A 24,617-nucleotide genomic window follows, 5' to 3' on the forward strand; every position below is an offset into this window, starting at 1 on the left:
CCCTTCTGTTAGTTCCGTTAATAATTTGATATTTACTTTCAAATGATTTGAAATCTCAATTTCAATTATGTAAACAATTTGATACCTCATATTTAATTATTTTAACGATTTGTTACCTCATTTTCAAACGTTTTGCAAACGATTTGGTACCTCACATTTCATTCCGTTAACGATTTGGTACCTATATTTAATAGAAGGACCTTATAGTTTATAAAATCAAAATTGAGGTACCAAATCGTTTGATTTTCAAACAAGGGGTACCAAACTGTCAATTATGACAAACGTGAGGGGCCTTAGAACAATTTGCTCTTACATAAATAAAACAAAAAAAAGTAAAATGGGACACCCCGGATCAAACCAATTGTCCGCCAGATATTCCTAATGGACCCACCATACAGTACATTTCATTTTTTAATCAGATTATAAAAAAGCTTCAACGTGTTTCAGCTATGGCTGCGGAGTATCTTCCAATTTTTTTAAAAACAAACAGAGGCGCAAATTAGCATCAACTACCACTGATATGCTTGGTGTACTCTGCGCACGCTCTAAGCTTTCGATTCTCACTCACTTGCACGCCTTCTCTCTCTACAACCACCGCCTATCTCAACCTCCCGCCGCCTTCTCCTCCACCTCCTCCGCCTCTACTTTGCAGCCCCACCACTCCAGTGGCTGCGCCGCCTCAGCTGCGGCGGCGGCATCTATATGGCGCGTGATCCAGCCGTCATCGGGGTTTAAGAACAAGAAAAGGAGGAAGACTAGGGGTGACGTTGAGAGGCTGTTACTGGCGGTGGAGCCGAGAGGTGAAGGATCGTGGAATGTAGCGTGGGATGCTAGACCGGCGCGTTGGCTTCACAGGCCTGATTCGGCGTGGTTGTTGTTCGGAGTTTGTGGTGTTGATTGTAGGAGTGGCGTTAATCCCGAGATTGCTGTGAGTGATGGAAAGGAGAGTGATGGTGATGAGACTTTGAGTTGTGATGTTAGACATGATGATGATGGTTCTAATGATTATAAAGTTACAGGTTTTTGATACTTAATTTTAACTAATTAGTCAATTTTCATGTTTATGAATTACTAGGTAGCATGACACGAACACGGAAAAACAGGACACCTCAACACGGACATGGAGAATCTATATCATTTTTTTAGATTTTTTTATGTTAAAAATGAAATTTTGTATTTGAAACGTTTAAGTTTTAGATTGAATGAAATGTCTGTGCTACCTGTATGAATGATTATAGTTGCTAGAATTCTAACTTTTCAGCTTAATTAAAGATTTTTTTTATAAGAAACGGAAGTTTGATTGAATGAAATGTATGTGTTTACTAGATGAATGGTTATAGTTGCTAGATTTCCAATTTTTTTTCATCTTGATAAAACGAAATTTTTGTAAGAAATGACATTTATTTCAAGCAAAGGCCTCCGATTATGTGCTTATAATTTTTTATTTTTTATTTTTGAATTTGTTTTTGTATTGATAGATAGATGAACATTTAGAAATTGTTAGATTCTAATGATGGAGAGGATAAGTGCAGGAGTGCTTGCTGATGGGCGGTGTCTTTTTAGAGCAATAGCTCATGGGGCTTGTTTGAGAAGTGGAGAAGAAGCTCCTGATGAAAATCGTCAAAGAGAACTTGCTGATGAATTAAGAGCTCAAGTGAGTTTCGATATAATTATGCCAAAGTTATTCATTATAGTTGTGTATATTAGGCCTTTGCTAAGATGTTATCTTATGACTTTGGTAATTGATACTTCGTTTTGCAGGTGGTAAATGAACTCTTAACGAGGCGAGAAGAAACTGAATGGTATATTTACATATATTCTACTTGTAGAATCTGCAAAGTCGTCCATAAAATAACTTTCGTTTTGGTTTTTATAATATGTTTAGGTTCATAGAAGGAGATTTTGATGCATACGTCAAGACAATTCAACAACCTTTTGTATGGGGTGGAGAACCTGAGTTGTTGATGGCTTCTCATGTTTTGAAGTAAGTTTTTAGACTTCTCATTAATAACGTTGATCATTTGCTTTGATCAGTATAACATGAATTTAGAGCACTTCATACATATGCCAACACTAGATTACAGCAAACTGATGAATTTAGAACATATGACTACAATTTAGCGAGTGTCAATTAAAATTTGATCCTTTTCAAATTGTGCTATTATTCATTAGTTGAGGAAGAGTATGTTTTCATTATTCCATAATTATTTTTGAATAAGATCCCATCAAAATTTTAAATGAGGAGTTGATGAATAATCTTGAAGGAAAAACAATTCTTCTATTCCAATAATTTGTTCAAAATTGCTTTCAGCTCAGTAATTAGGCTTACATGTAGGTTTGGCTTCCTTTTATTTCTTTTGTTTTACTTTGCCCTTCAAATATTGACAATTCATTTGACTCGATGGCTCAGGACAATGATCTCAGTCTTCATGATAGATAGGACATCAGGTAATTTGGTAAACATAGCAAATTACGGTGAAGATTATCGAAGAGATGATGTGAACCCCATTAATGTGCTGTTTCATAGATATGGTCATTATGATACATTGGAAAACTTAGGCCAGAGTTACCAGAAAGTGAATTTGTAGAAAATTTGAGGTGGTTCATATAATAATACACCCTTTGCATTAGTGAAAATAATGCTACAGGGAGTTATGTTTTTGGATTTATGTTCGATCTCGATAGGTTTCGAGTAGCAACCTCAATTCAAACAATAGGCTTGCTAAATTTTTGTAGGTTTCAGGATTGCTTTTACAATATTTGAATTAAATTAATACATCAAGTTGTATAATCATTTTCCAGATGTAGAAAATCTTATATTGTTTCCCTTATTTTCCTTTGTAAAAGCAGTTTTCTTTTAAGTATCAACTAACATTTTAGTACATTTTTTCCATTGTTTAAACTAGTGGATGAGATCTTAGCCTGAAAGTGTTGTGAAAGATGCTATGGAGAAATAATGTATTTGCTATTCACGTAATAAACTAATTTCGAGCTATTAGAAGCTCATTTTTTCTGTATAGTTTTCTATCATTTGGGGAGCGGGGATTTTTAGTGCTTCTGGGAGGATTTGATCCCACAAATTTAACAAAATGTTGCCCAGTGCACATACCATTCGAGCTACAGCTCATTGTTTATTTGATCTGACATTTTGGTCTGGCCTTTATAATATTTTGCATTTTCTTCTGAACTGCTGGGCATTAGCATGTTGATAAATTGGGGGTAAGTTTAATGTTATTGACAGAATTACTCACGAGTCACGAATATCAGTCAGAAATGACAATGCTGACAAACTTATATTATTTTGTAAGCATCTGATTGTATCTGCCGATGCTTTTAAAGCTGAACAGTGAGTTTTGGCTATCGAAGCCAAAATATTTAACCGTTTTCTTTGGAAATTTAGTTGGAGTTTGTTTAGGCGGTAGACTTCATATAAACAGAATTTTTGAATTGCTGTTATGAATTAGGCTGCCTTTTTTTTTTACAGAAAAGTCTGTCTTCAGTCTCCCTTTTTGTCCGTTTTATTCGGATTTCGATTCGTCGGATTTCGATTCGTTGATCATTTTAGCTAGAAGATGAAACTGGAAGGTTAGATGGGAAAAGTGTTGGGTGTAATGGTTCATTGTTAGGTAATTTAGTTGTGCAATATTGCAGAAAGATTCCCACATGAGGTTAGGACCATACTCAATCATTCAATGAAAATTGATGATTCTTGGGTAAGTAGTACTTCCCATTTTTATTCAATGAAGAAGGCTTATCTTAGCTGATAAGTTTATTGACCACATATATTTTTTTGAAAGGTGGTAAAGAAAATTGAAAATAATGATAAAGGGCAACAAAGTGTAGATTTTTTTTTTTTGACAATTAACAAAGTGTATAATAATAATTTTCTTATTTGAGCATTATTTTTAAAACAACACATACAATTCAAAAAATCTACATCAATTACATGGGGCCATCAATCCCATATGCTACCTCCCACTAGTTTGCAGCTTCTTTCAATTTTCTACTTCAAATACAAACTATATATGTCATATAAATAACTATTTCTTGTAGATATAAATTCTCTTATGTTCAATGCTAAAGAATTTCTCTTATGCAACAATTACAAAAAAAAAAAAAATTGCTTTCAATATATGTAACCTTATGGATATGCTTTTCTTGGTGCAATGAGAAATCATTTTTGTTAAGAATTGGGCACAAAAGTGCCAACATAGCCAATTCCTGCAATGAAAAAGGCCATAGATTGGGCAAAGAGGTATATGAAGTAGCCATTCTTTCCAAAGGCATAATCATAGCACCCACAAAACAAAAGATACCCTCCAACTCCAAGCTCTAACAAATGAAGTCTGCAAAAAAAAGAGTTATAGTATAAAAAAGAGGGTAAAACTACCCAAAAAAAATTATTCAGAAAGAGCACATACATTCTTTTAGAGTTTTTGATCATTTGGACCATCAAAAGTTTTTAACATTGTAAAAAAGAATCTATTAGATCCATAAGAAATATCATTTAAGTTCTTTCGATTTAATTTTTTTTCAACCCTCAAATTTTTAATTGTATTTGTGGGTTTTTTCAAGCGTGATGGTTTATTGGCACTATTTGAAAACATTGAAGGTTCAAGTGGTCAAGCAAAACTAATAAGATCTAAGTGGGTTTTTTTGAATAATTTGAAGGGTTTTTTCGTACATTCTGGCAAAAGAAAAGTTAATATCTTAAGTTTACCTTTCACCAAATTTAATTGGAAGTGTCTTAAGAGATTTAGCAGTTGATTTAGTCTTGAGAGCATCTCCAAGTTTTTCAGTGACAACCCATTCATTCACTCTTCCTACTTCAAGCAATCCAATAAATGTTGCCTTTGTTCTATGCAATGACATTACATTCTCAAATAGAACCCAAAATACCACTAGGTGAAGTGATCTGCAACAAATTTATACAATCAGTATTAAAAGAATACTTTGACCTAAATTTAGGGAGATGATTGTAATTTTTTCTTAAATGCTAACATCAAATTAAAGAGTTCCAAACCTTGGAGTTCCAACAGCATTAAGAATAGTAATAGTTGAAGGAATATAAACAGATCCCCACTTGGGAACTTCTACTTCAGGAACCAATACAGTTGCAGGCAACACAAGACAGTAGAATACGAACGTAACGATATGAGCTACGATCTTTCGAACGAAGAAGAAACTGTAGATCACATACAATTTCTTCAGTAATGATACTTTCTGCAATATATTGTAGATCAAGTAAGTTAAAGCTGAAACAATGGAACACAATTGAACAACAACACATATATAAGGATAATTGATCATAAGGGTATCTAAATTATCGCTTCTTTGCATTTAGCTGATCAAATTTTAATTTGTTATATTTTAGTTATTAATCTTTAATTTCATTTCAAATGAAATATTTTCAGTCAAAATGCATACCTAGCAGCCGGATTTTGCCATATGATATTCGCATTTTGCTAGTTTCTCTTTAAAAACTCGTCATATATGTATAAATATTTTATTTTAAAAGAAACCTTTCGGGTCGGATTATGCATAGATGATACGTTTTCAGGTAAATAAAAATCTAATTTGGCTATCACATATATATTTATGGTCAGAAAACCGCTTGTTAAAATAAAATTAAAGTTTGATAACCATATTTTAAAAAAATAGTAACCAAAATAAAATAAATTAAAGTTTAGTCACCAAACTGCAAAAAAAAAACGTATAGAGTACCTTGTTCCTATATATTTCCATTGCCATTTTCTTGAAGAGATTTGCAGGGCCGCAAGACCATCTATGTTGTTGGTATCTGTATGCTTTGAAGGTACTTGGTAATTCATTTTTAACCTGCAACATTCAAATCACTCATGTTTGCTTCTACATATTTTCATAATTAGGCTATAATTAAATGAAATCAGACTAAAATTGACAAAATTAAAGTTTTGATTAGAATTGATAAAATTAGAGAAATGTAGGTACCTTGAGGTCAGAAATGTAAACAAATTTCCAGCCCTTGAGAGTGGCCCTGACTGCCAAATCCATGTCTTCCACGGTTGTTCTATCCTTCCACCCTCCTGCTTCATTCAGTGCTGAAATTCTCCAAACACCAGCCGTTCCTGCATTGCCACAAAAATGTATGTATTAAAATATAAAACATTGATATTTTGGCATAATTGTCCAAAATTATCTCACATTTATCAATTTTTTTCCATTTATATTTCAAATTTTTAAAATAGTCAATTTTACTTTATTTTTCAATTTTCAGTTTCAATTGTATCAATTTTCTTAAATTAAACTTTTTTCACTTCGAAACAAATTCCAGTCTGCTTTTTATATTTGACACATAGTTTAAACAAACCCTTAATATTTTATAAAGAACTAAAAATTTGAGAGTACATGTCAAATATAAGGACATATTTAAAGTTTTTTCGAGTAAAGAAATTTAAATTTTAAAAAATGGTTACAATTAAAACTGAAAATTAAAAAATAAGGTAAAATTGACGATTAATAAGTTTGAGATATATATAAAAAAAAAAGCCGGATTTTTTCTTTGTCTATTAAGGAATATATATATATGAATTATACCATTGAAACCAAAGAAGGCATAGGTTGAAGATCCAACTTCTTGCTCCACCGTGAAATGGTAATCCAGTGACATTTCTTGCATTCTTGTCATTAAACATTCATCTGCATTTACTGCAAAATCACACCTTCGTCACATTTTATATTATACAACCTAATACATTAGCGATCCATAATTTTTCTTAAGTTGGCCAAAAATTTAAATATATATATACTTTTTTATAATCTTGTAGAGGTCTTCAAAATAAAAATTCCAGATGAACAAAACTATATGAATAAATACATCTTCACGGTGTTATTCGAAAATTAAAATTTTTATGACAGGAATCGCCCGTCATATGCTCTTTGTAGGTCCGCATGTTCGGTCGTACATTTATTATTTCCTCCTGGGTTAAGAGTGATACTAAATTTTTAACCAATATTTTAGTTTGATACCAAAACTTAATTTATATCAAAATTGTAAATTTTTTTTAATATGCATTTCAAGCAAAAGTACTTCAAATATTTCACATCAAAATAAGTTGATGCAAGATTTAGTGATAGCATATAGTAAGAATTTATAATTATATTAGACATCAAGTTTTGATGATCATAGCAACCTATGTGATGAAAAGAATTTTGTTGGTACCATTTTGATATGAACTAAAGTTTGGATACTAAATAGAACATGTTAAATTTTTAATCTCCACTTGTTAAATATTTTAAAACGTATAAAAAATAATTCAGTAAGGATGATTAAAATTGGATGATGAATAACAATAGGTTACCAAATTTCCAGCGAGCTTGAACAAGAGCAATCTGTGGATTATGGAGAAGAAATGGTATGGTTCGCCAGAGAAAATCAGGCTCAGGTTGGAAATCAGCATCAAAAATAGCCACACAGTCACATTGTTTGACATAGCTATGCTTCATTCCTTCTTTAAGTGCTCCTGCCTTGTACCCTTTTCTGTTCCCTCTAATCTCATACTTTATATTTATGCCTTTGCTTCCCCATCTTTCGCATTCTACTTCCACCAAACTCTGTATATAACATATATCCCAATATATAAAAAAAGAAAATACAGGCTTTCGCATGGAAACCTAAGTAGCACAGTCGACACAGACACCGCAAAACAGCATTATTTTAAGGTTTCGTATGTTAAATTTGAAATTGCGTTTAAGAAATGGCAGGTGTCCAACGCGTTTTTGATACAGGAAGGAAACGTTGATTGAGTGAAGTGTCTGTGTTACCTAGACGGAAACATAAACGTCTAAGCAAAAACACCGATAAAAAAATATATTATTATAATAAGTTATAGAAGTAGAATTTAAGTGTATTGTTCATTAAAATATAACATGTTGCTTTTACATAATTAGGAGGTATCTGATAAGTACCTTAATGGTTGGATCTGTTGAGTCATCTAACACTTGAATTATGATTCGATCCGACGGCCATGAAAGCCCACATGCAGCACCAATGGACAGTTGATAAACCTGCATTCATATTTACATATTTCAGACTAACAAATTATTCTGAAATATATTCTCAAAAAATTATTCTGAAATATAATCAAATAAAGGAAAATGCTAAAATGTAGAAACATAAATAATTAAAATTTTGTTTATGGAACATAGAGTTTTTGAAATGTTTTAGAAATAGGTGAATGAAATTTCATTTGTTAAAATTATAGTCTTAATTTGGCCACTAAAGTTGAAGCTGATTTTTAGTTACCTCTAAGATTAACTTTGTTATCAATTAGTCCCCAAAAGTAGTGAAGTTTGGTCGACTAGCCCATAATTGAGTTAATTGATAAGTTTAGAGGGATAATCGATCGAAATAAATAAGTTCCGAGGCTAATTATTACTTGAATAGGGTAAAACAAATTTGGCCATGAAAAGAAAAAGATATTTAGAGGACTAGATTGCAAGTTTTAGAAAAGTACCTCTTTTTCATTGTACATTGGAATTTGAACAAGAACCATAGGATAAGTAGAGTTACCAAGCTCAATATCATCCTTCATAGCCTCCCATTTGTATGATTTGCTAGGTTTTCTACCAAAAATCTTCAAAAAAAGAATAACTATGCCCATATACACCCTTTCAATAAATAGCATTATTGACATGGCTAGGCACATTATTACCATTAATTGCAAAATTGGCACAACTAATGGTGCTTTTAACATTTGCCAAGTCAATCCAATTTGACTCCTAATATCATTTGAGCCATATATTGGTAAAATATTTATGGGTTGTAGACTATCCATAGTAGTACTAGCTAGTAAATGTATATAAAAGGAAAATTTTAAAAATATTTGACAAATCAATGTGTTATATATAGGGGTCTATATGTATAAAACTTTGCGAAAAGAACAAGAATGGTTAATTTTTTTTGTGCTTTTGGGTGTGTGTCTTGATTTTTGCTTTCGAGTTAAGTTTAGGCAATGTTGTGGCTAGGTGGACTTGTGTCAGTGAGTTTGATTATTGAAGTTATGGTGTCACTCATGACTCAACCATTGAAGAAGTAGACCCACAATCTTTGCTCAAACATAAATTATTAATTGCTCTTTGGGTGTCACAACTAATTGTGGTATATGCTTATATAATGCTTAAGAGAATTGAAGAAGAATTTATGTAGTCAAAGACTAGATGAGGGGATGTTTGATCTAAAACCAGCAAATTTGTCGTTTTGTTAAGTATTAGAGTTTTAAAAAAAAAAGATTAATTTCGAAAATAAATATATATTTAGGGTGTTACATCACGAACTTCGAACATTTGCAAAATCAGTTGCCAATTATTTTGACAAATCGAAATATCGACTTAGTTTATGTTGAAAAAAGCTGATGTGACTGTCATAACAACATATGTCAAGATATCCGCATCAGCATTATTTCAATGAGAAATAGCTCGATGTGACTGTCATAACAATGTATGTCAAGATATCTGTATCAGCATTATTTCAATGAGAAATAGCTCGATATTCTGATTTGTCAAAATATGAAAGTTGGTGATTTATTTTGCTAAGTTTTAAAGTTCAAATTTTATTTGCCAATCAAGCTAAAGCTCGTAATTTAATTTTCATCTTTTTAAAAAAAATCATACAAATGAGTTTGACCAATTAAATTAAGGGTTAATATCAAAAAAATCACGAACTTTACACGTTTTCTTATTTTAATCACGCAGTTTAAATTTCTCATTTTCATGCACGAACTAGCACTTTTTCCCAAATTCATGCACGGTGCTGAGATGACACTCATTCCTTGGTGTAAAATGACCTCCGCCTCAGCGGATTACACCAATGGGGTCATGACACCTCAGCACCGTGCATGAATTTGAGAAAAAGTGGTAGTTCGTGCATGAAAATGAGAAAATTTAAACTACGTGATTAAAATGAGAAGGCCTAATGTCTTAAAAACCCCCGACCTTTTAGCCCCTTTTCAATCATACCCTGACGTTGAAAAATTGTCAATTTTACCCTATTTTGCATTTTTGTGTTTCAATTGTACCCTGAAAAATTAAATTAACGTCTTTTGCGTTTGGAAATTTGTTTAAAATATTCTCCATGTCTCGCATATATTAATTGTATATTTTTAAAATTTATTTAAATTTAGTTAAATTAATTAAGAATTTAAATTAGTGTTAATTTGATTATGGTTTTTAGTTAGTTTTTAAAAATAAAGGACTTATTTGTACTTTTTTGAATAAAAAAGAATTTAATTTCATGTTTAGACTTAATTAATTGAATTATTTCATCATTTAAGTAAAAAAATTAACAAAAATTAAAATATTGGGGTACAATTGAAAACGGAAAATTCAAAAGTGGGTAAAATTGACAAATTTTCAATGTCGGGGTGGAATTGAAAAAAAGTTTAAAGGTGAGGGGTTTTTGAGTGATTAGGCCAAATGAGAAAACGTATAAAGTTGGTGAATTTTTATGACATTAACCAAAAATTAAAAACCAATGGTTTGTTGGATTCAAAAGCAAAAGAGAAGCCAAAAATTTGGAATGATCAAGATTTGACATGTTCAAAACTATGATTTTGATTTTGTTTTTTTTAGAGAGAAATGATGGAGACTGTTTTCTGATCCGGTAAGTAACCTGCAAAATAGGGTACAAACTAATCGGACGGTGGTGGTCCAATTAATTCTCTGATGCTAAAATCAGTTTAGGTTTGAGCAGCGTTTAGAGTATATGAATGTAATTGTGCTTTTAGACATATCTCAAACTCTTTATATAATAGTTGAGTGAATACCTAATAGACTTCGAATAGAAAAGTGATTCCTATTTAGTAGGATTCGAGCTTGAATAGGAAGTATATTCCTTATTCAAGTAAAAGTCTTATTCAGGAATATCTTTCTGAATAAGCTTATCTTATTAAGTTGGAGTTTGAGTCTAAATAGGAAAGATATTCCGTAGATCTGGTTCTTGGACGAATCCCTCAGGTGACGCGTTTTCTCCGAGTTTTTGGGGATTCTGGCTTATCCTGGGGATTCTAATTATTCGTCCTTCAATCTTTGGTTAAGGCGAATTCCATGGACTCGGCTACCGATATCATTCAGGTCTTGCCCTTTGGGCGAGAACTATTCTCTTAAAGAGTGTATCTCGTGTGACTCGGCTCCATTTGATAGGATTTGGTATCCATCAAGAATTGAGAGGATTTTAATAGAAAGAGATTTCTATCTTTTGGACAATTTAATAAAAAAAAGCTTTTTATTATAAATGTACTTAAATTATTAGTTCTTTTTTTTTATAATTGAAAAAAAAGTGCTTATCGAAGATATTAAACTCGCGACTTAGTGTATACGAAACCCTAGCCGTCTCTCTTTTTTGATAAACCTCTAAGTTTTTTCTTTTTTTTCATTTGGGAGGTGGTTTTTGGCCATTCTTGGCCAAAAATCACCTCCCCAGTTTCTTAAATTCAATTTTTAGCCTTTTCCATAGTTTTATCTTTAATTTTGAATAAAATTTCTTTCTTGGCCAATTTTGGTCTAGATTTAGAAATTATTTTCTACCTTAGTATCTTAATTTTATTAGATCTGTTCTAATCGAAATTAAGAATAGTTTTTTTCATCGTTGGAGGTGAAATTGTTTTTTGCGATGCAAGCGATTTGGATCTCTATAACAATTAGAGCCACCATCTTACGACAGATTTCACCAAATATCGGTATATTTTGCGTCAGTATAGATGATATCTTTAATGTTCAAGAGAAAAGATATGTCACAGAAGATGTGATTATGGACTTTAACGATCAAGTTATAACTGCTAGCTGTAGCAATCATGCGACTAAAGTTAGTATTATCATGGCAAGCGAATCTAATCTAATTCTCTTTATTTCAAAAGTTGTAATGGATGCCTTCAACAACAACTCTTTGCTTTGTAATATTATCAGTTTGATAGCACATGACTACTTTAACTTAATTGAGATGCATATATGTTGTTTTAATTACGATAGAAAATCTCATGTGGTAGCATGACTATTTTAATTTATCTAATTGGTTGGGACAATGTCTCTCCGATTATCAAATTCTATGTACTGCCTGATCAATCAGCTTTTGATTAATATAACTTTTATGTCAAAAAAAAAACTCACGACTTAAGTAAAATTGTTACATTGCGCGTATATTTGCTCATTGGTATTTAAATTATTAGTTAATAAATACTCCCTCCATTTTTTTAGTTGTCATTTTAGATAAATGTGTTTTTCCATCAATAGTTGCCTTTTTAGAAATTCAAGATAACATTAGCTAGTATGTTCCAAATTTATCTCTCCCCTAATAAATGACTCTATGACTTAATTTATAAAAGCATTTATTAAATAGTAGGGTTATTTGAGTATTTACTCTCATAATTTAAGACAAAAATCTCACTTTCTTAATATGTACAATTTTAGCTAAATGGACAACTAAAAAAATGGAGTGAGTTTCTTTTAAATTGAATTATAGCCATTTATTAGAAAGAAATCCAAAAAAAATTAAACAAGAAATAATTAAATTATTTTGAAATTTCAAAAGAATAAATAATTCAACGAACAATATGACTATTTTGGTGAACTGATAGCTCATCTTGTTTGACCATGGGTCAATTTTTAAGGTACTGATGAAATGTTAATTATTAATTACAATACATTTCTCTTCAATTAATCTACGTTTTTTTTAGAATTATAGCAAAAGAATAGATTTTCTCACACTTGCATTTAAAGCTGGTAATTGTTAATTATTAGAGGGATGCAAGTTTTTTTACGACAAAATGTTATAAAAGTTTATTAATTTAATATATTTTTTCAATTTAATTACGTATTTTAAAATTTGTTATAATAATATATTAATTTTCATTTTATTTTTTTCAAATTCATATACGGAATCATAAATTGCTGAGATGGCAGCCGAAAAATAACCTTCAATTCAGTAAATTACACTAATGAATGGGTGTAACTTCAATACTGTGTAAAAATTTGAAAAAAAAAAGTTGTTGTATTTTTATGACAAATTTTAAAATGCGTGATTAAATTAAAAAACGTGTAAATTTGATGAATTTTTATAACATTAATCTTATTATTTTTTGGCATGATTCAAACATTAAATTGGTGCCAATTGAATTGGCAATCTCCTTAAAAAGAAATTGTTCATTAATAGTCACGTGTTTTAATTATACACTCTCTACCATAAGCATATTTAAAGATAGATATTACAACTACTTTTTTCTTTCTCCAGATTTTATAAATTTAAAAATCTATCTTTATGGACATAAAAGTGTAATACAAGTAGTTCGTGCAAATATGTGCATTGCTCTATTAGTATTGTTATCACTTTAAATTATAAAATATTGAACTTAATTTTCAGCGGCGAACACTAGAGGTGTGTATTCGATTAAACTGAACCGACCGAATCGAAATTTTTGATTTTTTTAAAAAACCGAACTAAAGTTCGGGAAAAATTAATTTTTTATTATTCTTCAGCTAAGAAGCACGGAAACTTCGATAAAGTTGCGTTTCCCGTTTCGGAAACGTTTCGGAAATTGGAAACTCTTGAACACCCGTACGAAACGTTTCGGGCCGTTTCTGTAAATAATAAAAATTAAAATTTGTAAAAAATTAAAAATTATTACCCACAAATAAAAAAATCTAACTAGTTACCCATAAATTTTACATTCGCATTGCCCACAATACAACAAATATACTTATTTGTGTTGAATTGTATTATATTTTTTATATATTTATAAAATTTTAAATATTTAGTACATTAAATTGAATTATTTTGTTAATTATCATAAATATTTAAATAATATTTTTATAAATATATCCCTAAATTTTTGTTATTTACACGTTTCCCCCACGTTTCGTGTCCTTCATTTTGAAAAATTTTCGTTTCCCCGTGTCCGTTTCGTATCGTTTCCGTTTCCCGTTTCCGTTTCCGTACTACTTAGTTCTTCAGATATTTTGTTGCAGTCAACATTTCTATACCGAAGTAGAAATTATTCTGTTTTGCTAACATATTTGATTATAAAAATTATTTAAAAAAATAAACAAATGAAAGATCATAATCATTTGAAATTGAGATGTTAAAATTGAATCCAAGCACAGTATGTTTGACTAATAGGTGGCGTGGGGTTTTGAGAATCATGATTGGAAGATGAATTGTAGTTGTGATGTGTGTCCAGTAAATCAATTCGAATACAAGCATTCATGGGACCATTCTCACCATATTATTCTCTCATCACAAAAATGCTTCTCACATTATTATTTTACAAGGCTTCTCTTTTTTTATATGTGGAGAGAAGCACGTTGGCATATGCCCTATAATCAATATATGGGTATTAAAACATTCTAAATTAGTTAAAGAACGTAATTTTAATGTGTTTTCATAGCAATTGGATTAAAAACATGTTTATGGCAAGCAAAAGCGTAAAACAGTATTAGCATGTATTCTAACTATCAGAATTGAATGAAATCTATAACACATATTGAAACAGTCCTAACATGTTTCTAATCAATTTTGTATGGAAATTATGACAAGGATACTAAACAACGCAATATGTCAGTTTATGAAAATCTATGACAAAAATAGATAAAACTACAAGAGATTTTTATATAAATTCAGTCTACCAAGTTATCCGTGCACTGAGCCAATCATATCATAACACCTCATTACAATGAGGGTATTTTTGTAATTTCCTTTGTTATTTGCATACACTTTTGAATAATGATATTATAAGAATACCCTCATTTTAATTAGGTGTTATGATATGATTGGTTTAGTCCACGGATGACGTGGTCGACTGAGTCTACCTAAGAATTTCTCTACTACCTTAACATGGATCCTAAACACACTAAATTAACACTTCTAATTGGAAAATGCTATTTAACTCAACAAATTTAACCCATCTTATTGTACCGCCTTATTTGTCATGTTTCTATCTGTTCAATTCCAATCCAAAAGCGTGTGCTTCAATTTCCCACTTTAAATTGATCCACTTGTTTGTTGTCACATCAGGTGGTACAATAAGGTGGGTTAAATTTGTTGGGTTATATAGCATTACTCGTTCTAATTCCTGAATGTCTCGTTTCCCACTTTAAATTGATCATTCAAAAGTTTATGCAAATTACACATCAATTTGTTTATTATTTGCATACACTTTGTCTCGTTTTCTGTGATCCAGATGTGTAATTCAGTTTCGGATCAATGCGCTGCTGGACGTCTTTGAGTGATTGAATCGTCGTTAGCTTATTTAATTGAACTATGTGTGTGTGGTGTGGTGTTTGGTTCGGCCAACACTAGAGTTTTCCTAGGGTTTGTATTTGTTTTCTAGTGATCAATTTGCCCATCTTTTGATAAGCTGTCCTAGGGGTCTATTTATAAGGGTTAGATGGAGTCAGGGTTTATTAGAGTCTGTATTGTATTAGGTTTTTGAAAGAGTGTGAAATGATAGGATTAGGAGTGTGATGTGATAGAATTTAGTGTTAGGATTAAGATAAACTTTTATTTGCTTAAGTAAATTTGGATTATTTTTGAAAGGCTAAGTTTAGTATGTTTAAAAATCATTTTTGGTGCCTGAAAGTGTTAAAGAAAGGTTTATAAGACCCTATGAGTTTGGGTATGGTCAATTTTAGTCCGTCAATTGGCCTATAAATTTTTAAGATAATACAATTAGTCCAATTTCTAGACATAGACTATAATTTTATTGGATTATTATAGGATATTTACGGCTAATTACATTTCAATCTCTCAAGTTCGCAGATGTGCACTGATCACGCCTGCTTGAATTCAAATAACGAATCGATAGCTCGTTATCAGACGATTTTTTTTGGACATCATCATTGAACACTTCATGCCTTTATCCATTTTTACTTATCTGGAAAATAGGTGCCTACGGTAACTTTTTCTTTTATTAGTTGAATATTTAGTTTGTCTTTATCAATGAATACATATTTATATCGATTATTCTTTCTGGGCCAAATGATTAAAAAAGCCAAACTTTTTATAAAAGTTTCACAAAAGTCCAAACCTTTCAATTTTATCCAATTTGTCCTGAAACGCATGATATTGTTTCAATTATGTTCAACTACACAATTTTACTTATGTGGCGCTTATGTGGCAGAGGCGCCACATGAGCAAAATTACATATTTGGATATTATTGAAACGAAATCATGTGTTTCAAGACAAATTGAATAAAATTAAAAAGTTTGAATTTTTATGAAACTTTCATAAAAAGTTTGAACTTTTTTTTATCATTTGGCCTTCTTTCTGTGTAAATTTTCTTCACAAGTGTCATATTTTCCTTTATAAAATCTTTTATAGTATTCTTGATAAACTTTGCTATTTTTTTCATCGCTATACTAGTAGAGCGAGGATTTGAATTGTTATTGGTAGTTTCACTCGGAGTCATTTAAAGGTCAAATCGTCGACATATAGTCTGAAATAATTATTGAGTGGAATAGATGGATTGTAGGGTGACATATATAAAGAACTATATCAACATGATTGAAAAATACAAATATAAATTTTTATTATTTTTTTTAAAGAAGTTATATTTCTTTGAGTGTATTTTATATATAAATTCATATGATTATTGAATTAATTTTGTTTGTATTTCCTTATTAATAAAAAGATTAATAAAGCTGAATATTGAGTGAATAAATTTCAGCTTAATTTTGCAAGTCTTGAGTTGCTATTGTGGGGTCATCAAAACAGTTATAATTAGGGGAAAATATGCAGTCAAGCTTAGAAAACAAGTATTAAAATGAGTGTTAGAAGTATGCAGACACGGCATCGAGAGGTGCAGTGTCTGGCTTAAAGGAAAGAGATGAATGGATGGATGGTCAAAGGAATTTTTAGAAGTAACTATATCATCATCACACCAAAGGCTTCATCAAGGGATCTATTTTTTGGTGACGAGGACTCACTCTACTGAGCCGAATGCCCGCAAGCCCACATACCTGGTAATTTCGGGCTATAATGGCTAGCAATCCAACCTCAACCACTCCATATTAAGAAAGGGCGTAGCCGGGGTTTGAACCCGCGACCTTTGGCGCCCAGATGGTTGAGGTTTAGACCTTTAGACCACACCCGTGCGGGCCAAGGGATCTATTTCAACTCATATTTCTTTCCTTTTCATTTTTGTTCTAGAGTTATGCATTTTACTTTTATTCTTTTGGACAACCTTTACCTACACCAACTATATGTAATTGCTTACATTGTTTGTGAGAAACATTTTTAACTAAATCGGGTTCTTTGTTAACTCATAATTGATAGCATTCAACCTATCAGTCACTTTCCGATCCTGTTTCTTCGGTTCTTGGTCTTCCATGAACCTTGCCGCCTCGCATAGTACGCTTGCAAACTCTTGTATAGAACAAGTAGTGCTTCGCTCCATTTTACCTGCACGAATCTCGGTTTAATCCTATAATCCTAACCCTATCAGCCTGTTCCTCAACATCTCCTAGTAGAATATGGCAGTATTCCTCCGTCGATCATTATCTCGAAGTATTTACATGCCTTCTCTAATTTACCTTTTTTCATACACCATCCATGAATCATAACAGAATACGTTGAGACTGAAGGATAAAATCCATTGTTCCCCATACTCTCCCATACTTCAGTTGCTCTAACAAATCTCCCTATTCTTATCAGCAATTTAAGCAGCATCTTAGTACGTAGTTTTTACTACCTAAACCGAATCTTTATAAACACCTCTTACATAAAATCTACTATTTTTAAATTATTACATTCAATTCTATAACCAAGTTAGTAAAGCCTCTTAGAGATGATAAAACCAATAGAGATGCATGTTGCAATAGTGCTGCCTTGTAATGTAATTCGCAAACTGACAATGCCAATGGATTTGAGAACACACAGCATTGGATGTTCGCCCCATACAGCAATAAATCTTATTAAGCAATATTCGAATATAATAATGGCTTGATGTCTTAAAAATACTAAAAAGATTTCAGATAAAGTCAATTCTAACCAAACCTCAAAAACACTAATTTTAACTAATTTAAAAAAATAGCTAAAATTGAAATATACTCATCAAAAATTGACGAAATTTGATGTTTTAAAAAGGCTTGGTTACAACTGACTTCATTTAATGATACAGATAAGTTTAGGCCAACATGCAATTACTGCTATTTGTTTTTATCATCAACATACATAAGGATCAGTAAACTTAACAATTACAACTGATAGCCATACCAAAATAAAGACATCTGCCAAAATTTCTCAGGTTCTAAAGAAATATAGATTTTGCAATTTTACATACACCAGTCAAAATTTGAGAACATATGGAAAACTGTTAACTAACAGACTAAAGAAACTGAAAAACAATGAATTTCATCACCTATATTGGCGAATTCTGGTTTGCTACATCATCCGTTACAACTTCCTTTACTTCTGGATCTCATCTTATATTTTCTTCGGAATCACTAAAGAGTAAATGCCAGTCATCTTACAGCCCAAACTATTTGCAAGAGGCGTAAGCATTTACCTTTCCCTGGTAAAGACAGCTTGGATGAAGAAAATATGGCAGTAATTAATCAAAATTTTAAAATGAAAAAACTTCATTCCGACATGGATGATCTATCATGCAAGGTTCTAAGAGCTTCAGGCACTTCCTGCTCACATTGCTCAAGGATTTCAATCAGTGGTTCCGCTAGCAACGCATCTTCTTCAGTTATAAAGCTATGCAAAACGCCATGGACAGTGTTCCGCGCCATTTTTGTCAGAATTTGTACATAACTTTCGGTTGAATGAACAAAATCTGCTAAAATTACAATCTCGAAGACAGATAAATCAGCAGTGCTAATGTGCTCTTCATTTATCACAGAGACAGCTGGTTTCATTTCGCAACTAGAATCAATGCTGAACAAACAATAAACATAAGAATTAGTTTCATGAATTGGACACTAAATGCATCAGATGCTGAGGAACAGAAGTTGCAGCAAAAGTCTATCATAAATACCCATAAGACAAAATTCAAGAAGTATAAACTTTAATAATCATAACAACAGATCCAATCTACTCTACACATTATTAGGTAGTAAGTAAGCTTCGGGTAATTGAAAACTAACCTAGTGTTGATATCTGAAATATCAGAATTGGCGTCGGTCACATCAGAGTAATTGTTGCTTTTGAGGACCTTAATCAACTTAGACTTGTTTTCGTTTTCAACTATGAATAGCACCTTCAAATATTGGGAGGAAAGCTGATCGTCATAAGCACCGTTCAAAACTTGCATTCCCTGTAAAATGACATTGTTAATGTTTTCAAGGGAAAAAACAATAAGAAAGTTAAGCTGACCAAACAAATGGAATAAACAAGGGGAAGCGAAGGGAAGAAATAAAAAAGAAAACACAATTGCAACCACGGCCGGTAGGACTACATATCGCTTAAAAGGCAAGATTCTACCCACTAACGACTACAGTAGACAGACAAGTTTGGCGAGATGATGAAAACTGAGCATCTTTGAGAATTTTATAATACAGCACACATATTCATAGGGGCTATCTATAAACTTTGAAGAGCACATTCAGGGGCATTATGGGTTATTTTGAAACAGTTTAAATGCTTTCCGACGAATGTAAAAAGGCTAGTTTTTCAAAATTCCAATGCAAATATGACCTTTGCTCATCGGCTTTAAGGGTTCACATACGCAGCCAACAAGTTTGCCCCCACAAACTTGATAACATTTGAAAATGTCGAGTTTCAAAAGCAGTTCTAAGAACAGTTTCAAAGAGTTTTGAAAGCAGTTCCAAGAGTTTCGAATATTAATAAACACATAATAGAAACAATATGCATAACAAAATCTTGATTATATTAATTAGCAATCACACAGTAATAATCAACATGGGTATCAAGTTACAGCAATGTATCTACCTTTGAAAGCTTTTCTTCTTCCGAAGAGCACACTTTTACTGTTTGCAGAATGCATGCACTTTGACTGCAAATAGAATCATTGAGAGACAATCTAGAGATTGATCCCACGAAAAGATTTTGCACAGATGGTACTGAAGCATAGTTAAAGTTGTTGTTGAAAACTATAGTCCGAGGATTTCCCCAAATAGATTGCCTAATGGATTTTAAAGCATCAAAGAAACCATCCTGATGAAGAGAATCCAGTCCATCAACAACCTATCCGAGCATAAAATAAGTGAAATCAGAAACATATACTGTTACAATAATCAGAGACAAGATAATATGTAGAATAGACTACTTCTGAGTATTGGAATAAAGTACAAATGGATATTCATAATAAAAGGTTAAAGTTTACCAAAAAGGAAACTCGAGATATGTCGATGGCTTTCAAAGAAACAAGTTCCATAAGTCTCTCAGGTGTGGACACGAGAAACTCAGGTTCACAACTCTTTAGACTACATAAAATGCAAAGCATTTAGTGAGAAGAAGAAAAATTAAAAGCGGAACTTTATTCCAACTGTTCAAGAAGCATAAAGCAAATCAATGACTTGATGCAAAATATAATCACAATGACAATTATAAAATAAAGGCGTAATGTCTTAAAAAACCCCGACCTTTTAGCCCCTTTTCAATCATACCCTGACGTTGAAAATTTGTCAATTTTACCCTATTTTGCATTTTTGTGTTTCAATTGTACCCTGAAAAATTAAATTAACGTCTTTTGCGTTTGGAAATTTGTTTAAAACATTCTTCATGTCTCGCATATATTAATTGTGTATTTTTAAAATTTATTTAAATTTAGTTAAATTAATTAAGAATTTAAATTAGTGTTAATTTGATTATGGTTTTTAGTTAGATTTAAAAATAAAGGACTTATTTGTACTTTTTTGAATAAAAAAAAATTTAATTTCATGTTTAGACTTAATTAATTGAATGATTTCATCATTTAAGTAATTAAATTAACAAAAATTAAAATATTGGGGTACAATTGAAAACGAAAAATTCAAAAGTGGGTAAAATTGACAAATTTTCAACGTCGGGGTGGAATTGAAAAAAAATTTAAAGGTGAGGGGTTTTTGAGTGATTGGCCTAAAATAAATATAGATTGTAAATGTATATATGAAAAGAAATGATGAGCAGATAATTACTAGGAAAAAGAAAGAAATGAATATACGAGGATAAGTTCACCAGCAGACACACAGCCATGTGCATGCACGTGAGCTATCCATACAGAGAAAGATAAGAAAATAAATGCTTGTTTAACATGAAAAAATGAAGGGCAAGTTTGTATTACCCACGTATCTGGTGATCCAAAGAGGCACCAGGATGTAAACTCACTGTGTGAACGCCAAGATCTTTCAAAGGCTTGCACACTAAACGCACCTGGAACAATTTGGAGGATAAACGTTTAGAAAAGAGTGTAAATTCAAAGCAAAGTAAGTAGCACGCTTCTACATATGTGATTGGAAACCAAATTCCTAAATGAGCATCCCTCGTCTAATTAAATAGATTATTAACAGTATGTGTCTATAGAATTCACAAGGTAATATTCTTAGAAGGGGGCACACAATGAGTCTCCTACTGATTATTCCATTTATAAATTATATTGATGAATTATGGAGCTACAAAATGTGCAAGCATGCCATAGAACCACCTTAGTAAATTTCTTTAAGAAGCTAGCTGCAGAGAGTCCTAGAGTAACTAACATCATCAAGTACTTAAGTGTAATGTACAAATAAAGCAGGGCCAGGACATAGCCATCGCCAACGAAAAAGTATCCACTGCCAAATAAAGCAACCATAGATATAAAGAAAAAGCTTTTATTATGACATGACAAACCTTGGCAGCTTTTTCTTGAGATGGTACAAGGAAAAGAAGAAATGGACTCGAAAACGATAGACCTTCCTTTTCTTTTCTTGCAATAGCATCAGCAGCAATAGAAATAATCCAAGCAACTTGCTCAAAAGTACAAGTTCCACTTGTTTCCAGTATGTCTTTTCCCATTGAAAAAAATTTCAAAAATTCAACTCCCCAAGGGTTAACAAATAGAGGTTTCTCATCATTACTATAAGTAATATCCTGGCGCAACGATTTCTCTATCGCATTTAAGCAAAGCACAAAAAATTTGGATGGACAATCTGAGTACTCGCTCGCCTGCTTTTTCTGATTACAACCTTTCCTGTTTAGATGAACCTTTTTGTTTTCAAGGTCGGTCGCTTCATTCTGCCCTAAAACACCACTGGAAGTAACTGAACTTTTCATCTGAGTTCTCAAATTCACAGGCTTCTTGCTTTTCTGTTTCGTGTTATTTATCTCTCCATTTTCCCTGTTAATAGTATCTTTATTCACCAAACCCTTCTTTTCCTTGCTAGATTCTCTTTTATTAATCTTTTTCGCATCTTTAAATTCCGCTTTACCATTTCGATCGCAAAATGGATCCTCTAGTGTAGGAAGGCCGAAACACATTCCCTATTGCATCCAAAGTGACAAATTAGAGAGACATAACAACATATACCCAAATACATTATGTTTTATGGATAGAGCTTTTGATTTTTTTCTGAAACACTTGTACCAATACAAAACAACCAGAATCAATCATACGAGATAGAAAATCTCAAACCAAAACTAGATTTAAGTTTCAGAACTTGTTGCTTGGAAAATAAAGGCTAAGATTACATGCGACAACATTAAAAGTTTAATATGGATAAACTACCATCAAACTGCTGATGCAAGTGTTTCATTCATAGTGACTTAATAACAACCCATTAAAGTAAACCAAATGTATCATTACGTTACTCTAAGTTTGTCAACCGCACAGCTACAAATCTTAACATATCAAAAAGTTCAACTGCAAACAGTATCCAGGCGACAAAAACAAAATAATCAATAGAAGACAATTCTGACAGAATAACCACATCTAATCTATTTTTTGTATATCCTAGAAATTATATTTATTCTTCTTCTATCGCGTCCTGTGGATCTTTTCTTTTTCTATTATTCTCGTACTTAACATGAAAAACACTATCAATTAAAAAGCTTGTGGTTTATTCTCACCCTAAGTAGAATTTCTAACTCAAAATACAATTCAACTCTTGAATCCCTTCCTCTTATTATTGAGATTACTCTCAAAGCCTCAACTAAGCGCGGAATATTTAAATTGTACTGAGAAACAAAAAAACTTTGTTCTAATTTGATTCTTGTAAATTCAATTTCACAGTGCTTAGGTCTAAAGTTGCAAAACACTCAATTCTAATTTATCCATAAATCGCATAGTTACTATATATCATTTCTTCCATTTATTTTATATATGTAAAAAAAATTAATAGCAATAATTCAATTCAATTCAATTCTTGCAAATGATATTTAATTCTTTAACAATGCTAATAGTAACGAACTAAAATTACTGAATCACAAAACAAAATTACTGACATATACGCAAAAGAAAAATGAATGAAATGAGAGTTAGTAAGATTCCGACCTGGCACATACTACGTTTACCGGAGAGACGGCGTTTCTTAGCGGCGATAATGGAAGCTACACGAGCGGATACTGAAGAAGAAGAAGCGTTGAGTTTCTTTCTTTGTGCTTTCATTTTCTTTTTTGCTCTTACATCGTCTCCTTTTGCCATTTTTTCTTATGTAATCGGAGAGAAACGGCGGTTTGAGGTTTATTCGGGTATTTATATGTGCGCCACTGGAAGACAGAATGAGAGAGAGTTGTGAGCCTGAGTGGGGCGCTGTTTTGAGAGTTTTGAAGGCGGTTATGGGTACAAGTGTCATTTCAACAAAATTGGATGGGGTTTGTTTGCTTTAGGGCTATTCATGATTTTTTTTTTAGGAATTTGCACAAAACACTCCTTTTTTTTAACTTATTTGCTCTAAATATCTCAATTTCAAAAATTTACTTTTTTACTCTATTTTTCTATTATTTTTAGTTGTACCTCAATTAGCAAAATAACTTATTTGTATTTTTACTCTCCTTCTTTTAAACACATGCATATCTCATTTTTCTTTTTTCTCTTTCCTCTTTCTTCTTTTTTTTTCGTTTTTTTTTCTCTCTCCTTTTTCTCTTTCTTACTTCTCATTTTTTTTTCTTTCTTCTTTTTCTTTCTCTTCTTCTTTTTCTTCTTCTTCTTCTTCTTCTTTCCTCTGCAACTTTTTTTTTCTTCGTTTTTCTTAATCTGCTTTTTCTATTTTCCACATTATACAAATGAACTCCAAGACAAAGAAATTTGAATAAAAAAAGAGTTTAAGAGATAATATGATGGTGATAGATGAGAAAGTTCTTCTTCTTCTTCTTCTTCTTCTTCTTCTTCTACTTTTTTCTTTCTATATTGTTTTAAATTATTTTAGCATCGTTTTTTAGAATTTTTTACAACTTTTTTTAAAAAAATCGTAATGTGTTTGGCGACGTGCCAAGACGCCATTGGCGACGGAATAATCCGTCGCCAAAGCCCCTCCTATTTACAATTGTTGGGTTTAGCGACGGAACTAATCCGTCGCTAAACCTAACAATTCCGTCGGGAAAACGACTAAACCCGAGCAGAATTTTGCTTTTTTCCGGCCTTTTAATTAAATACAAATCTGTTTAAATACACATAAATATCAGAAAAGATAAATAACATAGAAAATAGAAAAAACATCTAAATATATATATATA

At 31.7% G+C, this 24,617-nt stretch overlaps 3 protein-coding genes across 3 annotated transcripts; 1 reads left to right on the forward strand and 2 right to left on the reverse strand.

Moving 5' to 3' along the window:
• Positions 1-440: 440 nt before the first annotated feature.
• LOC126662322 (OVARIAN TUMOR DOMAIN-containing deubiquitinating enzyme 4-like) lies at positions 441-2,831 on the forward strand. The gene is made up of 5 exons (XM_050356265.2): positions 441-1,019; positions 1,533-1,654; positions 1,762-1,802; positions 1,886-1,984; positions 2,411-2,831. The coding sequence occupies exons 1-5, from the start codon at positions 521-523 to the stop codon at positions 2,586-2,588; spliced, it is 939 nt and encodes a 312-aa protein (XP_050212222.1). The 5' UTR covers positions 441-520; the 3' UTR covers positions 2,589-2,831.
• Positions 2,832-3,870: 1,039 nt separating this feature from the next.
• On the reverse strand, positions 3,871-9,087 carry LOC126662320 (glucomannan 4-beta-mannosyltransferase 9-like). Its single transcript, XM_050356262.2, has 9 exons — positions 8,496-9,087; positions 7,948-8,046; positions 7,341-7,593; positions 6,577-6,687; positions 5,971-6,107; positions 5,725-5,838; positions 5,024-5,223; positions 4,721-4,915; positions 3,871-4,346 (listed from the first exon to the last, which is right to left on the reverse strand). Exons 1-9 carry the CDS (start codon positions 8,814-8,816, stop codon positions 4,184-4,186), a joined length of 1,593 nt encoding a protein of 530 aa, XP_050212219.1. The 5' UTR covers positions 8,817-9,087; the 3' UTR covers positions 3,871-4,183.
• Positions 9,088-18,254: 9,167 nt separating this feature from the next.
• On the reverse strand, positions 18,255-23,718 carry LOC126662319 (ATP-dependent RNA helicase DBP3). The gene is made up of 7 exons (XM_050356261.2): positions 23,437-23,718; positions 21,798-22,427; positions 21,253-21,341; positions 20,314-20,413; positions 19,920-20,174; positions 19,115-19,284; positions 18,255-18,905 (listed from the first exon to the last, which is right to left on the reverse strand). Exons 1-7 carry the CDS (start codon positions 23,584-23,586, stop codon positions 18,605-18,607), a joined length of 1,695 nt encoding a protein of 564 aa, XP_050212218.1. The 5' UTR covers positions 23,587-23,718; the 3' UTR covers positions 18,255-18,604.
• Between the last annotated feature and the right edge of the window lie 899 nt (positions 23,719-24,617).

The sequence above is a fragment of the Mercurialis annua genome, linkage group LG8, assembly GCF_937616625.2.
Source record: "Mercurialis annua linkage group LG8, ddMerAnnu1.2, whole genome shotgun sequence".
NCBI classification, from domain to species: Eukaryota; Viridiplantae; Streptophyta; class Magnoliopsida; order Malpighiales; family Euphorbiaceae; genus Mercurialis; species Mercurialis annua.